Source organism: Pteropus alecto, unplaced genomic scaffold (genome assembly GCF_000325575.1).
Source record: "Pteropus alecto unplaced genomic scaffold, ASM32557v1 scaffold147, whole genome shotgun sequence".
Taxonomy (NCBI): domain Eukaryota; kingdom Metazoa; phylum Chordata; class Mammalia; order Chiroptera; family Pteropodidae; genus Pteropus; species Pteropus alecto.
The window spans coordinates 48759-70522 of record NW_006440648.1 but is presented as its reverse complement, the minus strand read 5'-3'; the positions used below and the strand labels follow the sequence as shown (position 1 = coordinate 70522).

The following is a 21764-nucleotide window of genomic DNA, read 5'->3' as shown; positions in this document are numbered from 1 at the left end:
AGGTCTGAAACTGAGGAGTGCATAGTCTTCAAATGAAATGACACTACAGTTAGTTCTCATTGGAAACCAAACCAGTATATTTTGGGAACCTGCTTGTCTAAAGTAGTTGATGCCTTTGAAAAGACACAGCATATTCAATATCTATCATATTTTAGCTAGCTATATACATAGGCAGATTGACTATTTTTAGTCCTGGTTTGTGAATCATTGAGCTATAGTAGTTTGCTTTATCCATTTGTGGGATTAAACAATACTGTTTAATGGTTGTAAACTTTTATAAAACCTCTTTGGGTTTTTTGTTCAACCCAAACATAATGTAAGTCTCAATGACAAAATATATAAAGCCAACCAGAGGTGAGTGAAAATATACTCTGTCTCCAGTTTTGTCTGCCCCTATAATGCACGTGCAATGATTTGCAATACTTTCTTACTAGCATGAATGTGCTATTACTACTCCACGAGGTTTCTATTTGTTTCACCTATCATCATGATATATGCTGTATCATTGACAACAGTGAACTGTAACCACACTTATTTACTGCATAAACTATTTGTCTACTAACCACTAATGGCTCTGTTTCTTTAAGAACCGCAACATCAAAAGCCATACCACATTTACATATACACACACTCCAGTTTGGTCTTAAAAAAATGAATTTCTGTCCTTGGGACTTGCATCTTGAGATAAACTATTAGAAGAGAGATCTCCCCAGATGAGTTTGTCTGAGTTTTATCACAGTAAGCATATGCCCTCTCATTTTTGTATGCTAACACAGCTCCGAATGCTAGAAAACTGATGTTTCCCACAGGATTGGGCTGGGCCAGGCCTCCACTGGTGGGTCAGAGTAAGGTGGAGGGCTTGGAGCCAAGGCTTCTTTCTGTGAAAAACCTATAGTGTTTTCCTTGAATAGCCTCAGAGTCACAGACATATCATCTGCTGAGCCTTAGCCAGAATATCAGATCTAGAAGTGGCCTGGCACCCTGCACTTCACAGAAAAGTCACTCAGGGAGTGTTCAGCTGCATCAACACAATCAGATTATAGGTGTGGGAACTGAGACTCCAAAAACTGAAGAGATTTGACCAAGGTTGAACAGTGAGTTAGTGGCAAAGCCAGGATTGGAACCCTGGCCTCATTGCTCCAGGCCAGTGAGCCCTTTATCACACTGGTCTCTGCTCTTCCTTCAGGCCTCTCTGGAGTTTCCTACTCATCCTTCCCCATCCCCTATTCCTCACCTTTGCCACTCCAGGCCAGTCTCATTCTAAAGGCAGAGGTGGCCACAGTGGCTGCAGGGGAGCCCAACCTAGGAGCCTTTGGGAGGCTATTCCTGAATCTGAGACTATACGTTTTTTTTTCTTTTATCATTCTTCTTGAGACTAAGAGTACTCATCTCTCCCTGCCCTCATCCTCTTCTGTCTCTTTACTCTTGCTGCATTCTCTCACATTTCTCAAGCATACCCATATCAAGTTCTTACTGAGTATTAAATAGGAACCTGGCCTGTACTGGGCTAGAGAGAGACCAAACAAGAAGAAACAGTTCCTGTCTTCTGGAACTTGCACTCTAGTGAGGGAATGAAGTATACTTATAAATTAATAAAGATTTTCCTTGTTATAAAATTGTATACCTGAAACTTATTAACCAATGTTATTAACCAATGTTATCTCAATACATTTAACTTTAAAAAAGACTTTCTTGGAGAGCAGTGGCAGCATGAAGGTAGGGGGAGTAATAAGATTAGTTAGAATCCCCAAAAAAGGACAATTCAATGTTCCATGCCTCTCCCTAATCCTGGGAGGAAAAACTACTAGTTTGACCATATCCCTCTTTAGCTTACTTCTTTGGCCTCAAGACCTACATTTTCTTCATATAACCCATGTTCCAATCACCTTGGACCCTTCACAGGTGCCATAACATGATGTGCTCTTTTCTTATCTTACCCTTTCCAGATTTTTAGTTTCCTTCTACTCCTTATTCTGACTAGCAAACTGTTGACTCTAAAGACTCACTGCTAATGTCACCTCCTCTATTAAGCTACCCCACCTTTGTCCAGACGGTGTTAGTCCTTCCTCACAGTGGGCCTTGCACTCAATTTGAACAATATCTCTATTTTAGCACTTGTCACTCTGTTATGTTGGCATGTAGACTCCTCCAAGAAACAGAGTAGGAGTCATGTTCTTCATCAAAGATGAATTATCAACTTTCAGAAGGGGTGACTCAATTACTGTTGTTGAATAATAATATAGTCTATACCCTTCCCTTGATCCCCAACCCTGTTCCACAGTTAAATGTGTGCTGTTGAAAGCCGTTTTCTAATGTCTCTGTTCTCTAGTCAGAAGGAAAAGGTCCAAGGACAGTGTGTTAAGGTTGCTTCCTGGCTGGTCCTCCATCACCCTCCTCCCTAACCCCAACACCCACCCCATCCCTGCCATCTGAAGCATCCCATGCAGAGACCTGGCTTTGCAAATCCCAGGTTTCAGGAGAATTCTAGCCAACAATAACCTTTGGCTCTTACACTCCCTGAACCTGGACTAGAAATGATATTCCAGATAGCTCAGAGAGCCTGCTCCCCATCTTTAGGCTAGTCTTTGCACTTTGTCCTAGGTTATATAGAGATTTGAGTCCTGAATTTAAGACCCACCAATCCTGGAATGAATCCACAATACTCATATATACAAAGCATGATAAACTTTAGAGAATACTTTCATATGTTATCTTTTTTGATCCTTATAAGAAGCCTGTAAGACAGTTATCCTCCTTCTACAGTTGAAATTGTGCCATGATCTGCCCAAGGTTGCTCCCATTAAGTGGTGGAGCTTGCCTGGAACCTAGTTCTTTGTGTAGCTTTCTCCTCTACTAGTACATCTCAAAATTTAGCATACATCTGAAACACCTGAAGGGCTTGTTAAACCAGGTTACTGCCCACTGTCAACCTCCCTGATTCAGTTACTGAGTAGGGTTCAACATTTGCATTTCTAACAAGCACCCAGGTGATGCTGTGGTTGCAAGAAATATGGATCTACACCGAGCTATTAACGTGTTCTTTACCCTTGGACAAATCCCTTCTTTTTGTCTACCGCAGTGTCTCAATGCATGAAATAAGGGGGCTAAACTAAAACTATGATTTCAAAACTTTTTTTTAGCAGCAAAAACTCATTTTGCAAAAAGAAAAAAGATCCTATGTATGATACCAAATATACACAATAGATAAAATCCAGGCTGCTCTAAAGAGGTGGTAGAGCTTATAGCACCCATCTTCCCATGGAGCAAGTACTGAGTTATCCCAGAATACTTTTGCAAATCCCTTGACTAGATGTGGCCTAGACGCTCCTGAGTCCTCCTTTAGCTCTGACATTCCAGGATGCAAAAAGACAGCATGTCCTCTTGTGGCAGGAGAGGAAACAGACTTTATATTAATCAGTGCAGGAGACTGCTTTGCTCATGGCTAATGCTTGGGTCCACACAGGACAGGAAATCTTAACTGTTGGGCTGGTGGGCTCATGGATTCCTTTGATAATTGGATTTGATCTGTGGACCAGCTCTAGAAAAGATTATATTCAGGATACCCTTTAAAAGGTGTTGAGGACTCCCCAAGGGTCCTAACTCAAGTTAAAAGCTCTGGCATGACATTTCCACTAAATTCCTCCTTGGCATTTTCATAGTATTAGCCCTCTCCATAATTCCTTGGCTTAACCACTTCTTGGATCAGGTTCTTGGCTAAAATGTTGTCTGGTTCTATTTCTGTTCGCAAACTTGACCCCAGAGATGCCCACTGTCTTACCCAGCTACTCTCCCCAGAGTGGAGACAAAGGATACTGTAGCCAGACTTGACATCAGTCAACCACCACACTGGAAATAGCATCAAAAAAAAAACAAAGAACTTGTGGCACACTAGAGCTTTGCTGAGGCACTTAGCAGAGGCATCGGGTTATCATAATTGGTGACATTGTCTTTTCTCACCAGGCAGAGGGATCTGAAGGGTGAGAACATGTTTTATCCATCCCTATCTCTTGGAAGCTCAGGGCAGACACCAAGTAGTCACTCAGAGTCTGAGGCAATTGGGTGACCATAGAGGAGCTCTGGGTCAGTCTCTAAGGTATTTCTCTGGCTCCAGTGCCTACTGTGGAGAAGTCCCCTCTATCTCTTCTAGGCCAAAGGAGTGGGAAAGTAACAAAGAAAGGTTTCTCATCGGCTTTTAACTGCTGTTTGATGCCCAAGGAGGGTAGGCAGGGAAATGAGTCAGAAGTCTGCTGGGTAACACCTGGAAGGCCTGGATCTTCCCACTGTCTGGGAGGTTCTGAGCAGATTCCCCTGATGCTGGCTGGACTCTGTGGCCAGCAATGCCTCTCTTCTGGGGTCTGATGTTTCTGAGTGAGCTGGCCCTACTATACAGCAGAGTGGAGCAAAAATGTTTTGAGTCAGGAAGAATGTATAAGTGAAACCTGGTAGTAGAAACAATCAGGGGCAGTGAGCCCAAGGGGCCTCAGGCCCCAGCTCCCACTCAAAGCCCTGTTATGATCTCACCTTCTCTAGAGCCCCCAGAATAAAGAGAGAACTACATTGGTCTGCCTCAGCACACACCACTTCATCTCAGAAACACCAAAACAATAGTTGCCTGTTTATTTTTTTTTCAAAAAGAACAAAACAAAAAACAAAGCATGATTAAAATTCTATCATAGTGAAAGCTGAGCTGATGCGGCTGATTCAGGACGTCTCCCAGGTTGTTTCATGGAACATCAGGTGCACTGTGGGGTCGGGGGGCGAGGACGGCTGCCCAAGAATAGATGGCACAGGGCGGGTATCAGAAGAGCTGCAGGCCAGTTTTGAGACCATGCAGTTGGCCTTGGCTCCAGAGGAGGCCCTCCAAGTTGCTGTTGTCACTGCTGCAGTTGCCACTGCAGTTGCCACTGCCGAGGCCACAGCTCAGGCCCAGGGTGCTGTGGAGAGGGTGGGGGTCAGTCAGGGAAGAAAGCAATTTTAGGCTCTGGAAAGACTAAGGGTGCTTGATGCATGTGTGTCTATGGAAAGGGCCCACCTTCCTGCCTGGCTTTAGAAAGAGACTAGAACAAATCTGAGAAACTACCTCAGATGGGCCCCCATGGTGACTCTGCTCTTCCCTCAGTTGAGGGAGAGTGGGAAGAAGTAGAACTTTTCAAGTAGGACTTTATGCAGAGCCCCAGTATATAAACCAGATTAAAGCAGAGCTATTTGGGTTGAGGTAGGAGAGGGAGACCTGCACCATCCCACCCACAGGAAGATATTGAAAGTGGCTGCCTTAACAGGCCTTCTTCCAAGGCCCTAGACCTTGGGGGCCCAGAGGACCCAGGGCTGGATCCCTCCCACACCCAACAGCTGATTAAGAAGCCCAAGGCCAGTCTTAGGCTGCAGGGCTAGACCCAGCTCCCAACCCAGGATTTCAAGATTGCTCTCAGGAGACACTGCCCCTTCTCCTTCTCTGGTCCTGTTCAGAACACTCTTGCTTTCCCTGCTTACTGCAGGTCAAAGGTCCTTCCAGGTAGATGGGAGTGACAGCTGAGAGCAAAGCCATCATCCCTCCTCGCAGGCAGATCCATGGTTACACTACTGCAGCTGAAAAAACCCTTATAAATCTAATTCCCTCCCATCCTCTCCCTCCCCCGCCCCCCGCCCTGCACACCATCTTACAGATAAGGGAACTGAGGCCCAGAGATGAAAAGGGACTTGCTTAAGGCACAAAGCCTAGTCCAGGCTTGAGCTGAGACAAGGAGCAGGGGTGAGAATGTGTGCTCTAGGGGAGGAAGCCTCCCTAATACAGGGGGTGTGGGAGCTGGGCAAATCAGCTTCCTTCCAGATTTAAGAGCAGCACCTGCCCACACTTCACCTTTGATACTCTGGTGTTCATCAAGCCAACCTTTATCCAAGGGGAGAGAAGGTGCCGGTATCTCAGATGTGTGGGCCCCACTCCCAACTACACACCACCTGGCTTCCCCAGCTGCTTCCTCTTCTCTCCAAGAAGCCTGCTGCCCCCTGACCTTGGATAGAGTCCATAGCACTGCCTTGGGCCTGGCCTGCTGCTGGTACTCTGGGTTCTATAGCCCCTTCCCCCAAATGTCCAGAGGAAGAGAGGCTCATCTCCCAGGGAGTAGACAGGTAAAATAGGGATACACTATCAGTTCAGAGTCCCACAGAAGTCCCTCACTGGTTACACACAGGATTCTCCTAGTTACAATGGCCCCACATTCCAGAATGTACAGGACCCCTGGACAGGCTCATTTGTGTTACCAGCAGAACTCTCTTCAGTAAGGGCTGCTTGGTTCCTGAGGCTCCCTGATAACCCAAGAGCTCTCACACCTGTGATCCAGAGGTGAGTTTTGAGGGAGAACTTGAAGCTCTGTGCAGGCCTTGCTACAAAGATACCTGGACAGTGTGGGAAGGCCTACCGATTATTCTGTGCACCTTTGGACAAATCTCTTCCCCTTTCTGGGGCTCAGTTTTCTCCTCAGGAACATGAGGAAGTTGGATTAGAGCATCTGTTATTGATCTTTTGGGAGTGGTAGACCCTTTAGAGCAAGGGTCCCCAACCTCCGGGCTGTGGACCGGTACCAGTCCTTTGCTTGTTAGGAACTGGGCCACAAAGCAGGAGGTGAGTGGCCGGCGACCGAGCGAAGCTTCATCTGTATTTGCAGCCGCTCCCCAGCGCTAGCATCACCGCCTCAGCTCCTCCTCAGATCATCAGGCATTAGATTCTCATAGTAGCACCGGTCCCTGGTGCCAAAAAGGTTGGGGACCGCTGCTTTAGAGATTCTGTTGAAAGTTATGGAACTCTCTCCTCCCAAAATACACATGCACACATACATATACACTCACACACAGACACAAAGCGGATGGAATCCAAGAGGAGTACCAAGCCAGTTCTGCATGGCTGCCTCACTGGCACCCCCCACTAGGGGCTAGGAGTCCTGGCAAGGGCCCAGCCAGGGACTGGAGCTTATACTTCACTTATTTAGGCCCTGAATGGGGACAGATACCTCCTCCACCCACCCCACTTTGTGTCTTCTTCCTTCCTCCCTCCCTCACTCCCTCCCTCCCACCCTTCCTCCCCGCTTCCCTTGTTCTCTCCCTCCCTCCATCCAGCAGGAGTCAGAGAACAGGCTGAGGAACCTTGCCGCCACGAGCACTCACCCCATCTTGCATGTTGGGGGTTCCAGCCGCTGCTCTAACACAGGTTGGTCCAAGAGATACATGGTTTCATAATTCTCCAGCATAAGCTCTGCTGGGTCCTCAGTCTGACCTGGCATTCGGCCCAAGGGAAAGGTGTCCCACCGTACATCTTCTGTGGAGCAAAGGGAGGAGACAAGAGTGGATTGATTAACTAGTTCTCAGGCCCACCTCCACAGGGCATGGGCTCTATGTATCTCCAATTTCACTCCTCTCTGTAGCACTCTCCTGAGCTCCTCTACCTTATTACTCCCCACCCCTTCCCCATTTCCCCATATACTCTTTATGGTCCTTCTTCCCCTCTATATGTTCATACACACCACTACCACAACTCACCTACACACCATGCACAGAACTCCAGACACTTTTATTCCTCTCCACCCTTCTCTCATGTCCCCAAACATGTCCCCACACAGACACAGACAATGATATCTGCTTCATACCTGGCTGTATCACTACCTCAACCTCTCACTCTCACCCTCACCCCTATTTCCACACAAATATATGTCCTGGAGAGTGTGGATGCCTCAGAATTCCCACCACACCTCCTCCCCAAACCCACAGATACCTCAGAGTCTCTGAAAGATCTATATTTCCTACATATGTATATGTAAACTCCCTGACATGTTTGAATGCAATGCCATTTTTTAGTCACCTTGTCTTGACAGATTTACACACATACCCAAGTACTACCTCAAGGTAGACTCACTCTCAGAGATATTATGCTCCCCCTGCCCGCTTCAGGGCCTTATTGCCCTCTGCTGCACACAGAAAGAACATCCCTTCTTTAGAGAGGGACTGTCTCCCTGCATACCCCCACCCCACCACCTAAGTGTACACAAAAGCACAAAGAACAAGCCCTCTGTTAAAAGAAAGTTCTCAGTTTCACTCCCTGCCTCCTACATTGCTCATTCACAGGCACACAACCCAGGAATCTTAATGTCACTGCATCCCCACATATGTGTGCACACAGAGGAAGCAAAGGCAAAAGGGAGAGGGAAAGGTTTTGATGTCCTAGTCTTTCCACATTCACAAAACACTCCTTACCACCCCCATCCCCCAGATACTCCATTTGAGAATAGACTATGTTAGGCACTCTCCACTCACTCTGTTCTATCACTTAAACACCCTCCACAGTATTATACTAAATCCCTGTCCCCATCCTTACACCAGTATATCCAATGTTTTCATTTGAAGCCTTCACTGATGAGCTTCTCCAAGGAGACAGTTTCTGGCCTCCTGTTTTTTCCTGGTACCTAAGACTTCTTCCTGTCATAACACATTCTAGGAAATATCAACCCTGGACTAACTTTTTATGTTACCGATAGAAGTCCCTCAGGAAAGCCTATTCTTCTGCCTCCCTATTTCCTCACCCTTGGCTCTTTTACAGGTGGGAAGTTGTGCCTGTCTTGATGCCCTGCACTGCCCTGTACATACAAAGATATGTGCATACACAGGATCACTTCCCCCATGTCACTGACCTGATCACCTTCCCTCCCCATCACCAACATCCACTACCCTGTCTACATCACTGCCCATCTCTCTAGCCTGATATTCTTGTACATGTTCCTTCAGTAATGAATGGCATGGATACACACAGGCAATCTCTGGATGGCTGTCTCACTGCCTGTTCTCACACCTTTCCATATACCCCCACCTCATTACTCCTCCTTCTGTCCCTCATATACATACTTCCTGGCCCCCATGGGCCTTGGCAACCCTGCCTCATCTTTCAAAAACATACATGACTATGGGTGCATGTATGCACAGATGCATGTACAGTGACTTCGCAATGACTTCACAGCCCCTACTCTCTCCCCTCCACACACATTCTGCCTGTGTCAATGCCCCTAACTTTCAATATTTACAAAGACCCACAAACACGAATGTCCTTGCCCTAAGAGATTTTTGGTTTGCCCAGCATGTGTAGGCACATACCCATTCATTCTCTCTCTCTCTCTCTCTCTCTCACACACACACACACACACACGTACACACGTTTCCTTACTCCTAGCACTCAGTCTTTATGCCCCAACCCTTCCATACACATCCACATAAGGACAAAGGCTACACTTTCCACCCTAAGTTCCTTCCCTGTCTCCTCCCTCTCCCTATTGTTCCCCACCATGCCCACCCTACACCACACCCAGTCCCAGCTGTTTCCCCTCCCTCAGGCTCCATCGCATAGGCTGTGCCCCACATGTAAGTGTGTATGCATACAATATGCCCACACACACAGGCCAGACTGTTCATCCTTTGGGGTTGCCCTGCCCTAAGGTTCTTGCTCCCAAACCTAAATGAGGGTACTCAAAAGACTACCGTCAGGAGGAACACATTCATGTTCCCCCACTTTGTTATCACCCAACTCTCTCTGAGCCATCCCAGCTTTGTCTCACTAACTTGTATGCTCATCTGAAATCCATGTCAGTCCTTATTTTCACTCTTCTGATCTTACTTCCACTTCCTCTGACTTAACGCCCCTGGGTTCTTTCTTTTTCATACACACAGCAAAATCCTGTCTCATCACCACCCAGCCTCCATGTGTACATACACATTCATATATACACAGAAAGTACTGTTCTGTTTTGCTGCCCCTGCATCACTGCACATGAAAAACATGCAGAATCAGACATATGTCCAACTCTTAGCTCTTTTTCCTGTTTTGCTGTGCAGGCCCCGCACCCACACCATACCCTCTGAATGTGCTCTTTGCATGAAGCAGCTGGCAGCATGACAGTGCTCAGGTCCCTGGCAGTTACACGTTCTGTCCTAAGGAGGAAGGGAAGCTAGCCATCATCCATATACCAGGCTGCCTCCAAGGCTTGTCTCACGCAGACTACCTCCTGCTACTTTCCAACTCTTCTCTAGAGTGAAGGGAAGCCTCAAGAGCCAGCCAGAGAGAGCAGATTGGTATGGAGAGAAATTGGATATCAGGCTTTTTACCTGAACTAACTTGCCATGCAGAGCCCTGCAAAGCTCCTCTTTTCTGGGCCAGGAGCCTCACATTCTCAGCAGCGGGGGACTCCTCCACTGTAGAGAAAGGTTCCACCTGCATTCTGTCTTCCTCCTCCTCCTCCTCATCTTCATCATCTTCATCTTCATCATCATCTTCACCCTTTTCCTCCTCCCACTTCTTCCAGTCATTATTTTCCTCTTCCTCCTCCTCTTCCCCCTCTTCCACCTGGTCTTCCATGACCTCTTTCTCCTCTTTCTCATCTTTCTTGACATCATTAAGGCTGCCCTGCTCCTCCTGCTGCTGGGCTTCTCCTTCAGGCACCGAGCTGGAGTCGGCTGGTTTGAAGCTCCAATACAGGCTGTCCAGTGTGTACGCAGACTTCCCAATGGGGGAGGCCTCTGAGCCCTCCTGCACCAGACTGTTTTTTCCACTCTGGGTATAAATGGAACAGATGCGCAGTAGTTTCTCCTGCTCCTCGTTTGGCAGGACCTGCTCCATGGCTTTGAAGATGCTGAGCAAAGGGAGGGATGGGGTAAAAAAGACTCAAAATCTCAAGTCACTTCATACCCAATGCTCCACGGTTTGAATTTTTGTCTCTGAGATTCCAGACCTGCCTGTGAAAGGCAGTGCAGTAGAGCAGACAGAACACAGAAACAAGACCATGGACCCTGAACAAGCTCTGTGATTCACCTCTATGGCTCACTTCTATTCTCAGTAAAATGAGGACAATAATGGCACCTGACTTATAGAATGCCTGGCACAGTGCTTGGCACATAGTGGGCATGCAATAAATGATAGCTATTATTAATCTGTACTAAAATGCTATGTAAATACACAAACTAGTCAAAAGGTCTTCAGGGCTGGACATGAGAATGGCAGGTCCTCTCTTCCTCTGGCCTAGCTGAGCAATCTGTCCTGAGCTCCAAAGATATGCCTGGAAGTGTGCTGGGCTCCTTCTGCATGGAACAAGTATGATCCCTTTCTGGGAACAACTACAGCCCAGCCTGGAATGGAGAAAAAGAAAAAAAAAAGCAGCAGTTGACAAGACAAAGCAGGATGTGGGAGGGAAGCCAGATGAGCACTGCGGAGCTCGGGCACTTGGGGAGCTTGGAGAGGCAGGAGCACAAGGACAGCAGGAGAGATCAAGGGAAGGCTTTGTGCAGACAAGAGCGAGCACACTGTGCTGTGTACGTGTGGTAACAGAGCCTGGCTCAAGGGGAAGGGCTGTGCTGAGGGGCTGTGGGAGGAAGAGCAGGCTGCAAAGGTTAAGTGTGTGTGTTTTGGGCAGAGGGGATCATCTGATGACTGGGCACAGGTGAAGGCTGCATTTCTGAAGATCACCATGGTGTCATGTGGAGAATGGCCACATGGAGGATGGCCTGGATGTGGCAGCCTGGAGGCAGGGAGACCAGGGAGAGTTGGTGAGGGCTGACCTAGGGCACTGGCAGTGGAGATGGGAGGGAGAGAAGCTGTGAAGGACAGATAGACAGACAGACAGAGAGCAGGGCTTGAAAACTGGATGGCAGGAGTCAGGCAGAGGAGAGTTAAAGATGATGACATGGTGCACACAAAGGACAGTGCTAACAGCAAACCCACCAACAGATACAGAGCCGCTGGGAAGGAGAGCTTCTGGGGAAGAAGAGGGTGAGCACCCCTTGCAGAGCTTCACACAGAACCGGGCACCTAGCCGGCCCCTGGTCACTGATAGAGGTGTGGGTGGGGTGGAGAGATGGATAGTGTCTTCCAGGTGTATCGAGTTTGATCTGTGGGCCATTCATGGAAGGACCATATATTCTCATGGGGCTGTTCTCTCGGCCCCACAGGCAGACTTGCACCTGGTCACTGGCTGCTGGTTGCTGGGGGCAGGACTGGGAGCTAGTGACTCCACTGGGAGACCCTCTCTGCAGCGCTAATTTCATATTCCAAGAGGATACTGGGTCAAATTGAATTGATATTGGCTGGCTCAGAGAAGCTCCTGAAAAGCTTCCAGCCTTATTAGAAGAAAAGCCAGAGAGAAACTTTTCCCTCTCACTGTGGTCCATTAGTATGATTAGTAATAAATATTCCCAGGCACTTGACATTGGCAAGATGCCATATCACCACTGTTAGTTACTACCCACTTGCTATCTTGAGCTGTGTAGTCTGACCACTGAGGTGCAGGGGTGATACGAATCTTAAAATGCATCTCCTTCCTCGGGTTTGCCGGGAACAGTCAGGTTGGTGGAAAGAAAGTGGACTTTGGACTCACAAGAGCTGGACCAAAATCCCTGCCCCATCATCAACAAACCATATGGCTTTTGGATAAGTCACTTCACTCCTCAGAGCCTCAATATCTTTCTTATCTGTCAAAAAGGGTATTATACTTCCACCTCCAAAAACTGCTGTGTCGACTGAAATAATTTCTATAAAAAAACACAGCACTATGCTGGGGAAAACAAAAGCCAAGTTTTATATGTGCCTAATAATACATGCTTTTTGCAATACTGCGATCTAATGGAACACTGTAAGAAGAGCACAGGAGTAAGGGCAGGATATCTGGATTTTGGCCCTAGCACTGACTTGCAGACTCGCTACTGACTTGTAGCATAATACCTGGGGAAATCTTGTTTCCCATTCTTTGTAATGGGGTAATTAGGACTAGATTCACTGATTATCTGGGAAAAGTAGGATCTGTGCACAAGGAACCGTACCCAAGTGAGCCGCTGTTACTGCTGGCATGTGTCGCATCCCTCTGGTATGCTTGGGTTGGGAGAAGATCTCTGTGGTCCAGACTTCTCCAAGACCAGCAGCTTCCACTCTGCAGGCACTTAGGATTGGAAAGTACCTTGAAGGTCACCTAACCAAACCTCTTCATGCTGCATTTTTCACTCCCTCCCCCCATTACATACACATGCCGTGTTCTGGCTTTGAAACTTTATTCTTTTTTTGTGTTCGAATTGCTTAAATACTTCATCTGTGATGCTTTCCTGACCCCTCCAGGCCTTTTTAGTTCTCCTCCCCATTTCCCACCCATCCATATCACTTTAGTCTAGAGCACACACATCTGGCGATATGGCTGTTTGGTTCTGTCCCATCTCCAGGTCTTGCCCTGGCTGACTTTGTCTATGAGGCTATGGTTTTCTCTTACAAGCTACTACTGTGCCCCAAATGGCATCAGGGCTCAAGAAAGACTCTCTGACTCTATGGGGGAATCAGGGAACTAAGAGAGTCTTGGCATCCAGACTCCCATTTCATTCATTCCCCAGGCATGGAGTCAGCTCTCCCACCAAAGATAGCACTGCTGGCAATGAGACAGCAGAGTATAGTTTAGTTCAACAATATTTACTGAGGCCTGTTTGGGGCCTGGACTTGTATAGTATGCTGGGGCGCAGATGGCTAATGCAGAGCCCTTGTCCTTGAAAAGCTTAGTCTGATAGAGGGAAGGAGACACTAGGGAAGTAGACATGGCAACACAAAATCTCAGATTTGGGAAGTACTTGAGAGAGTCAACAGGACAAGGTAGATGGTGCCTGCACCAAATGAGATAGGGAGCAGAGGAGGAAGACCACTTTGGGGTTGAGGTGGGGAGTGAGATGACCAATTCTATTTTGGTCACAGTAAGGTGCTTGTGGGTCACCCAAGGGGAGATGTCTGACATACTGTTAAATATAGGAGGTTGATCTTGAGGGAAAGGTCTGGGCTAGATAAAGAGATTTGGGCCTCGGCACTTTATAGGAGCTAGTAAAAAAAAAGCACAGGCATTTCAAGGGGGGAGTGGCAAACAGCATCAATGCAGCAGACACAGCAACGGACAAGGGCCCACTGGATTTGGTAATTAGGTCAAAGCAGCTCTGGGTGTGAACACCAAATTGTGGCAGGTTGAGGTATAAGAGGGTAGTGAGGAAATCGAGATTGTTGAGTGTAGATTACTCTTTTGAAATGTTTTGATGGGAGAGGAAGGAGTGATAAGCTGGTGATAACCCAACAGAGGGATGCAGGGTCAAAGATTTTACTTGTGTTGTTGTTATTGCTGTTTTGTTTTAAGATGAGAAAAACTCAGGCACGTTCATAGGTTGAAGAGCAAGAGCCAGTAGAGCAAGGGAGAGGCTGGGATGAGGCCCCAGCGATGCTGGCAGAGGTGGCTCCAGAGCACAGGTGGAGGAGCAGGCTCTGAGGTGGGGCAAGACCACCTCATCCTGAGACTGGCGAGAAGGTTGAATGTAGCCGCAGATCAGTTCACGAGGACTGGACCTTGGGTCGAGGGGGCCCTGCTGGATGCCTCCATGTGCTCGAGGAAGCTAGGGTGAAATGGGAAAGGGGGAGGGGCTTGAGGTGAGTGGTAAGGGTTTAGAACAGTCAGGAAATGGGAAAGTGGGCAGAAAACAAGTAAAAGTTCAGATAAGCAGAACCGAGGCCTGGCCCAAGATTAAAAATCATACCTCTGCAGTGGCAGCAATCCGCAGGGCTATGTGGTTTTCTCCAGCAGAGCTCAGCTCCTCGGGCTGAGGAGTGGGGGAAGCAGAGTGGGGATCAATCCCAGCTTGGGGGTTTGCAAGTCAGATACGACAAAGGATGGGCAGAGCCAAGGGTGCTGATGAGTGGCTGAAGTGATCAACCACAGACAGGATTGAGGGGAAGCAAGGTTGAGGGAGGTAGGAAATGGAGGGATGGAGGTCTAGATGCAGGCAAAGAGCAAATGCTATGGGATGTGAGGGTGGGGGCTGAAGGGACAAGAGGTGGTGGTTATCGAGTGGGATGCTGGGATGTCAGCTTTCAGAGATGGAACAGCTCTGAGTGTAGAAATGGGTTGCTGAGTGTTGTGGAGAATGAAGGTCACTGGAGTTGAGGAACTGCAGTGTCAGATGGGTCACTCAAATGAAACAGATATTGCTCCAGGAAGCAGAAAGAGAATAGGGTGTTAAAGCCTTCCATGAGTATGAGAGAAGGGGCTAGGGGTGAGGAAATGACAGAGAAAAGGAAAGGGAGACAACCACAGGTATTTACAGGAACCAGTGCAATATTCAGTTTGAACCACAGTGCCCAGGGCGGGGTTGGGTAAAGGGGAATCACAGGAGGTACAGTTACCATGATGGGTTGGGGCGGAATCAGAAAGATCTTTGAATGTCAGGCTAAGAAGCCTAGACATCATCAGGAAGGCAATAGAGAGCCACTGAAGGTTGCTGAGCACCTATGAGAGGTATACTTTGGGAAGATAACAGAGGAAACAGCACTGGGCTTAGAATCAGAAGACTGGGTTCAATAATAAACAGCAGCTACCATTTATTGTGCACTTACTCTGTACAGGCCACTGTGCTAAGCACTCTAAGGGAGTTGTGTCATCCATTCTCACATTGGACTCAGTTCAGCCAGGTCTTAAGTTGTGTGATCTTAGGCAAGAATACCCTACCCCTCCCCTCTCTGGGACTCAGTTCTCCCATCAGTTAGTAGGAAGGAGACAGGACTAAGGTGTCCCTCCAAGGGCCCATCTAACTCTGCTTCTAGAGTTGCGTGGCCCTGAGGCCTGCAGGGCCTCACCCTCTTACCAGATGGAATTCAAGAGACTTACAGCTGAAGGAGTTGGGGGCTGGCCCAGCAAGGTGAGCCCAAGCAGGACTCAACCACCTGGGGCCAGTCAAGGGAGGCAGAGCAGTTGAATAGCCTCCAGCTCTTTCTCGCTTCCCACTGGTGTGCAGAAAATCGGCGGGCATTCCGTCCTGAGAGAGAAGAGAGTGCCTGAGGAGAAGGAACCAGTAAACCTGCCATCCAACCTTTCACTTTGAAAAGCTTGGCTCTGTCCCTCCCCATTCCCCCAGGCTCCCCACTCTATACCTCCCAATTGTTCAAAGCATTCAGGGCCCTTTGCCCCCAGCCCAATTTAGTTGCCTCTGAGATGAGAAAGGTGGAGAGAGATTTGTCCACTGCTTCCACAGGGCCCTCTTAGGCGAACCTAAACCTTTAACAAGGGATGTGTCCACCTGGTGCTATTCAGCCGAGCTGAGGATAGTGGAAGATGCTCTTGTCTGGGCTGCATTAAGCCCTGGGACTAGGGCTAGTCTCCCTCACCAGTCTTGGTGTTAGCCACGATCAGTTCAACGGTCCATCTGAGGATGTAGGTGGGCCGGATCCCGCTGTTCCCCAAGGCTGGCAGCTCGGAGAGCATCCTCTCTAGCAGGGACTGCGTGAAGGTCTGGGAGTGCAGGCCCCTGAGCAAGGGCTGCCAGAATTGAGAGAATGGCTTTGGCACCAGGACATCATTGAAGTCCATGTTTTCTGGTTGCAAGGGACACCCATTGAAAGAGAAAAGGGAGGGGTGGCCAAGGGGAGACAGGGAAAGGGAGGGAGAGGAAAGGAGGGAGGGAGAGAAGGGGAAAACAGGAGGGGAGAAGGAAAAAGAGAGGAGGCCCCACCAACAACAAAAACAGAGTTGCCACCACAGAACAAGAGGAAAGAGGAGAGTAGAACAGCGAGGAGAAAAACTAGTTAGTATCTGGCAATGAACAACCGACTCAAAACAGAGTATAAAAGAAAAAGAGTTCTGGTTCTAGCTTCAGCTTTGTCAATAACTCACTGTGTGACTCTGGGTCAGTACCTTCCCCTTTCTGGACCTCAGTCTGTCCATCTGTAACATGAGGATGTTGGACTAGATGACCTCACAAGGCCCTTCCAGTTCTGCTGTTCTAGCTCTCTAGCAAGTAGCTAAATCACAATTAACACAGCACAATAATGGCATTAAGACTCCCCACTCCACCACACCCCACCCTACCCCACCCCACCCCACCCAATTTCAGATCTCCTAAGGAAAGCCCAGCAAGGGCTTATCAGTGAGGTTCCCTGTCCTGCTCAGCCCAGAGGGGCTTCCAGAGGTTATGGAATGGCAGGAAACAGCCCTTGCCCCCCAGCCCAGGGCCACCCAGCCCACCCTTGGTGCTCTTGCCCAAAAGTCACAATACCCTAGGCTGCAGTGAGCCCCCAGGACCCTACCTTCATACTCTATCTGCAAAGCCGCCAACTGCTCAAATGTGGGGATGAGAAAGCCATCATCCAGAAAAGCATCCAGCACAGCTTCCCTGGAGCAAGAGGACACTCAATCAAGCAAACTGAAGCAGGCAGAAGATCCTCTCCTACTCCTCAACCCACCCCTAAGGCAGCTAATGCCTCTGGCTCAAGTGGTCAAAGCAGCATGAGGAAAAAGAAAGGTAAGTTTTCAGGCCTCAGCTTCCTAGGGCATGGGCTAGGCCAGAGACTTGGATCAGTGGGTTTTGAATAAGCATTTACCAAGCATATCTAAGGCCCATAATGAAAGCGGCAGCAGCTAAACAAGCTTGAAAGCACAGATGGAGAAAAGTCTCAAGCCCACAATGGAGTTAAATGCCTGGGGACACAGGATCAAGGACTTTTAGACTTTAGTTCCTGCTCAGTTTCTCTTGACAATCCTCCAGTCTTCTATCCCTCCCCTTCTCACCAGTTGCTCTCTTTCAGATCTGAGAAACAGAAACTTTGGGGATTCGATTGCTAAACCAAATGTGATCCTTATTCCTAAGGACCCCAAGAGCCCAGAAGTACTAGAGGTTGAACATGTAGGCTATAGGAGTAATTCCTCATCCCCATCCAGCTCAAACTGAAACCAGCAACAGCCAGCTGTCTCCTCCAGAGCTAGGAGTTCTCCAAGAGTTGCTCTCCCAGCTGAATAGGCCTAGAGGGGGAACAAAAGCTCCCAAGGTGTCTCAATATCTGGAGAAGTGTCATGCTCAGATCCCTCCCTCCACCAGGCTCAAGGAGGAAAGAGTTGTCTATCCTCCCATCCATCTCCCATTTCCTCACGTCAGTACCCAAGAAGAGCACTTAAAGCAGCCAGTCGGCTGCTGGCTCAGTACAACCAAGCAGATACTATACAGGGGCACAAGGATAGTTTTCCCAACTACAGAGGGGGATACTCCTTTGCTGATGGGTGCAGTAACGAAGCCTAGGCTGGGCATACATTGATAAAACAGCTTTGGACCTAGTAGTATCCTGGGAGTGAAGAAGATTCCAGGGGCAACCCCAACCCACACTGCAGGCTCCTACCCAAGCCCACTCTGCCACCTGTACACCACCTTTCTATACTCTGCTCCATCCCAGATTCCTTCCAACGTCTCTCTAGCTGGAAATGTCTAGCATTGCCTCTATAGGTTCTCAATGGAAGGTTCCCCAAAGCCCTTCCCAGCCAAATTTAGGTAGCAAGCCTGCAAGAGCTAAGGAAGAAAGGAATGGATAGACATTGTTTGACTGCTTTGGATTGAACTGAGCACTATGTCGGGAGGAGGTAAAAGAAGGCTCACAGCCATATTGAGGAAGGAGGCACTTAGTCTTTTGAAGAGGCAGGCCCTGGGAAGGCCCCTCCTATTCTCCCGACCATGACTATCCAGGGAATGCTGATATTCTTCAATAGCATTTCAAAAGAAAAGACCAGCAGTGCCTGCCATTATCTTTTACTTCGAACTTAGACAAGGGCTGGGCAGCAAGGCTGTAAGGATTAAGGGTTTTTCCTAGTTGCCAATAGCTCCACATACCACTGGATAGAGAGGAACAAAGCTAGCTAGGGGATGGATGACAGGAGACATTCCTGCCTCCAGCCATTTTAGTGATTCAGAGTTGGCAAGCCCCACCTGGTAGCTGGCAGGGCCAGGGTAAAAGGGTCATGCAGAATGCAGGGTCACCCTATGGGGAATCAGGATTATCCCTGCAATTTCCTACAGCAGAGGTTGGCAAGCTGGGACATGGAAACTGATTTCAGTGAGGCTGCTACACTCTACCCTAGAGAGTAGGCAGCCCCTGATTACCTAGTTACACACCTGTTCTCCCATGTAATGCCCTTGAGCTCTGCCAGGATGCATTCTACAGGTGGGGACAGGTTATTCCACGCCTTAATGGCCGGAGGTAAATGCCTAAATTTCTCCAGCACCTGCCAGCAAAGAGGGTCCCATGAGAAGGCTGACTCAGCCAGTCAACCCGCCCCAACCCCTCCAGGATCCCTTCCCATAGGACCTCTCAGCACCTCCCTTCAAGGGGACAGGGCAGGGCATGAAGAGGTGGGCCCATGACTCCCCTATTAGCCCTGCAACTAAAAATATCCTGCCCCTCAAATGCCAGAGTTTCTCCTCTTCCTCCTCCTCCCCCTGCCCCCAAATTACCTATGGCTCCCAATCACCAGATACTCCAATACTGAGCAATCAGTGGGGGCATTTGGTTGGAGTTGGGCAGAGACCCTTAGGCCAAGGGGTGAGAGGAAGCAATGGGTTATGGAAGAAAGAGAATCAGGAGACCCAAGTTCTAATCCTGGTTCTATCACTAACTGCACATGTGACCTTGGGCCAGTCCCTTCACTTATCCATGGCTTCAATTTCTTCATCTGTGAAAAGGAAGGGTTGAGCTAAATGGTTTCTAAGCTACCTCCCTTTCCTGCTAATAACAGCAGCCCCTCAAGTTCACCTGATCTAGGAAAGTTCCTAGGCACCATCTGCTGATCAGCTGCAGTACTGCAGGGCTATGCAACCAACTATGCCGTTATTCCCTACCACCCAGTGGAACAGATTATCCACAAACTTCCGTCATCTGCTCCCTTCCATCGGTGTGGAGAATCAGCCAACTGGACTCTGCTCCTCTTGTCTCCTTCCTAGTTCCCCCCTTTCTCTTTCTGAGAAGTTCCCTCAAGCTTTGCCACTTTTCTTTCAAATTCCTTCTCAGAACTTCTCTCGGGTAGCTGGCAAGAAGGAAGAAATGGCTGGGGCAGGTGAGAACACATCGAGTCAAGGGCACTTTCTTACCTTAAACTGCTCTTCTTCATATGATACCAGCAGTTCTCGGGCTCTTTCTGAAAAGAGAAGAGGAAAATAGATAGGGCAGCCACCTCAGCCCCTTCTCCTGATGGGATTCTGAGTCTCTCTCACCTCATTTCTTGAGTAATGAGAATCCTCGCCTCTCCCACTTCACAGGGCTTAAGAAAGATAGTTTGTGACAGTAATTCTTTTAAACTAAGACTCACCATAACCCCAGAGGAAATGCTGAGCCAGGGAAATAACCAGTGTCAATCCTAAGCCTGAGTCTTCCAGGCTCATGGGCCTCTCTCTATTCACTCAAGGACACCTACCATATAGCTCTTTATGTCTCCGAGCCTTTTCCAAACGCGCATCAACCTCTTTGTTGTCTTTGCTGTCTCCATCAGCCCTGGCATCCAGTTCTGCACCTTTCCTCTCATCCTTAGGCTCTGGTCTCTGTTTTGTGATGTCATCAATAACAATATTCTTTTCTTCCTCTTGGTCATCTTCATCTGTCTCTTCCTTGTCCTCCTCCAACTCCCAGGTCTCTCTCAGGCTGTTCTCCAGTTGGCGGCACCAGTAGGTTTTCTGGAGCCAACCCAGGACAAAATAGCAGCCTAAAGGAGAGGAGGAAAGAAGGCAGTATCATAAAGCAGCCGCTGGCAAGCAGCATCTAGCAAATCATTTTGCAAGAACTGTGGGAAGGCCCTAGAGAAGCGGCTTGGTTCCAAGAAAGAACAAATCTCAAATATCCAGAAGTGGACATAGAAGCCCCTCCTGCTCTAGGTTATCCCTGTTCTTTGCTTTCTCCTGCTTAGTAGCACCTTTCCTAGGAAAAAAAAATACCAGGCTTAGAGACAGGATGCCAAAAATGGCACAGGGCTGGCAAGTAAGAGAAAAAGGATAGCCCCACTAGTTAGTTACATGGCTTTGGCCAAGTCTTTTCCCTTTTCTAGATCTTAGTTTCTCCAACACAAACAGGCTAGACTGAATCAGGGATTCTTAGTTGGAATGGGGTATCCAGAGAACCCCTGGGTTCATGATACTTGATGGCTCATGCCTCTCAACCCACCTCCTACTCATCACTTCTTCAGACACAAAATTTAAGGGAATGCCAAAAAACTCAGTAATCGAGATATCAAATAGGATCAGAACAGTGCCCTGCCAACCTATATTGGAGCCTAAAGCAAAAGAATTCAGTAACGCTAATCCTGTCTTCGTTTAAAATTTTGGTATTTTGTTCATCATGGGTTTTTCCACATTAAAATGTTATCTATCTTGATTACTGAACTTTTGATTTCCCCTTAAAGTTTGTGCCCAAGGCGAGTGCCTCACTTGTCTCACCCTAATCTTGGCTATGACCCTAGGGAGACTCTCCTCCCTCTCCTACCCACAGTGCCACCCAACCCAGGCCCCTGGGCTTAACTGTGATACACTCCCTGGGGACTCACCTCTGCGGCAGTCATTTATATGGGGCATTTTCTTGTGGGTCAACTCATGGCGAAGTTCAACAATCCAATCTGGAATGTTCACCTGATTGTGGGGGAGGGTGGGAGTGCAGAAATTAGTAAATATTATTAAAGCTGGAGGGGACCACAGAGATGAGTTAACCTGGCCTCCCCTCATTTTGCAAATAGAGAAACTGAGGTCCTGAGAGGAGGTTCTGGTCTTAGTGGCTGAGTCAAGATAAGAAACCAGGTCTCTTGATTCTTTTTACTACTCTGAAAAGGTAATCTTGAAAACCAGAAAAGATACTTGTCTCTCCTCAATCAACCACACTCCTCCAACAAAGAGATTTCTGTGAATGAGCATTAACAATCACGTCTCCAGCCTCCTTCAGC

The 21764-nt window shown here is 48.2% G+C and overlaps 1 protein-coding gene across 3 annotated transcripts in view; it reads right to left on the bottom strand.

Moving 5' to 3' along the window:
• Nucleotides 1–4581: 4581 nt before the first annotated feature.
• The window catches only part of LAS1L (LAS1 like, ribosome biogenesis factor), a 20246-nt gene continuing 3063 nt past the window's right edge, over nt 4582–21764 (bottom strand). For 2 of the 3 annotated variants that reach the window (XM_025050976.1, XM_006917821.3), the window contains exons 4-14: nt 21375–21456; nt 20256–20540; nt 19933–19979; nt 18961–19070; nt 17111–17196; nt 16698–16748; nt 16193–16399; nt 15696–15843; nt 10138–10661; nt 7159–7309; nt 4582–4934 (exon numbers count right to left, since the gene is read on the bottom strand). In XM_025050976.1, coding sequence (XP_024906744.1) covers nt 4799–4934; nt 7159–7309; nt 10138–10661; nt 15696–15843; nt 16193–16399; nt 16698–16748; nt 17111–17196; nt 18961–19070; nt 19933–19979; nt 20256–20540; nt 21375–21456 — 1827 coding nt within the window. In that variant the 3' untranslated portion in view covers nt 4582–4798. The remainder of the gene's footprint in view (nt 4935–7158; nt 7310–10137; nt 10662–15695; nt 15844–16192; nt 16400–16697; nt 16749–17110; nt 17197–18960; nt 19071–19932; nt 19980–20255; nt 20541–21374; nt 21457–21764) is intronic. The other variant, XM_015593983.2, reaches the window with a different exon arrangement.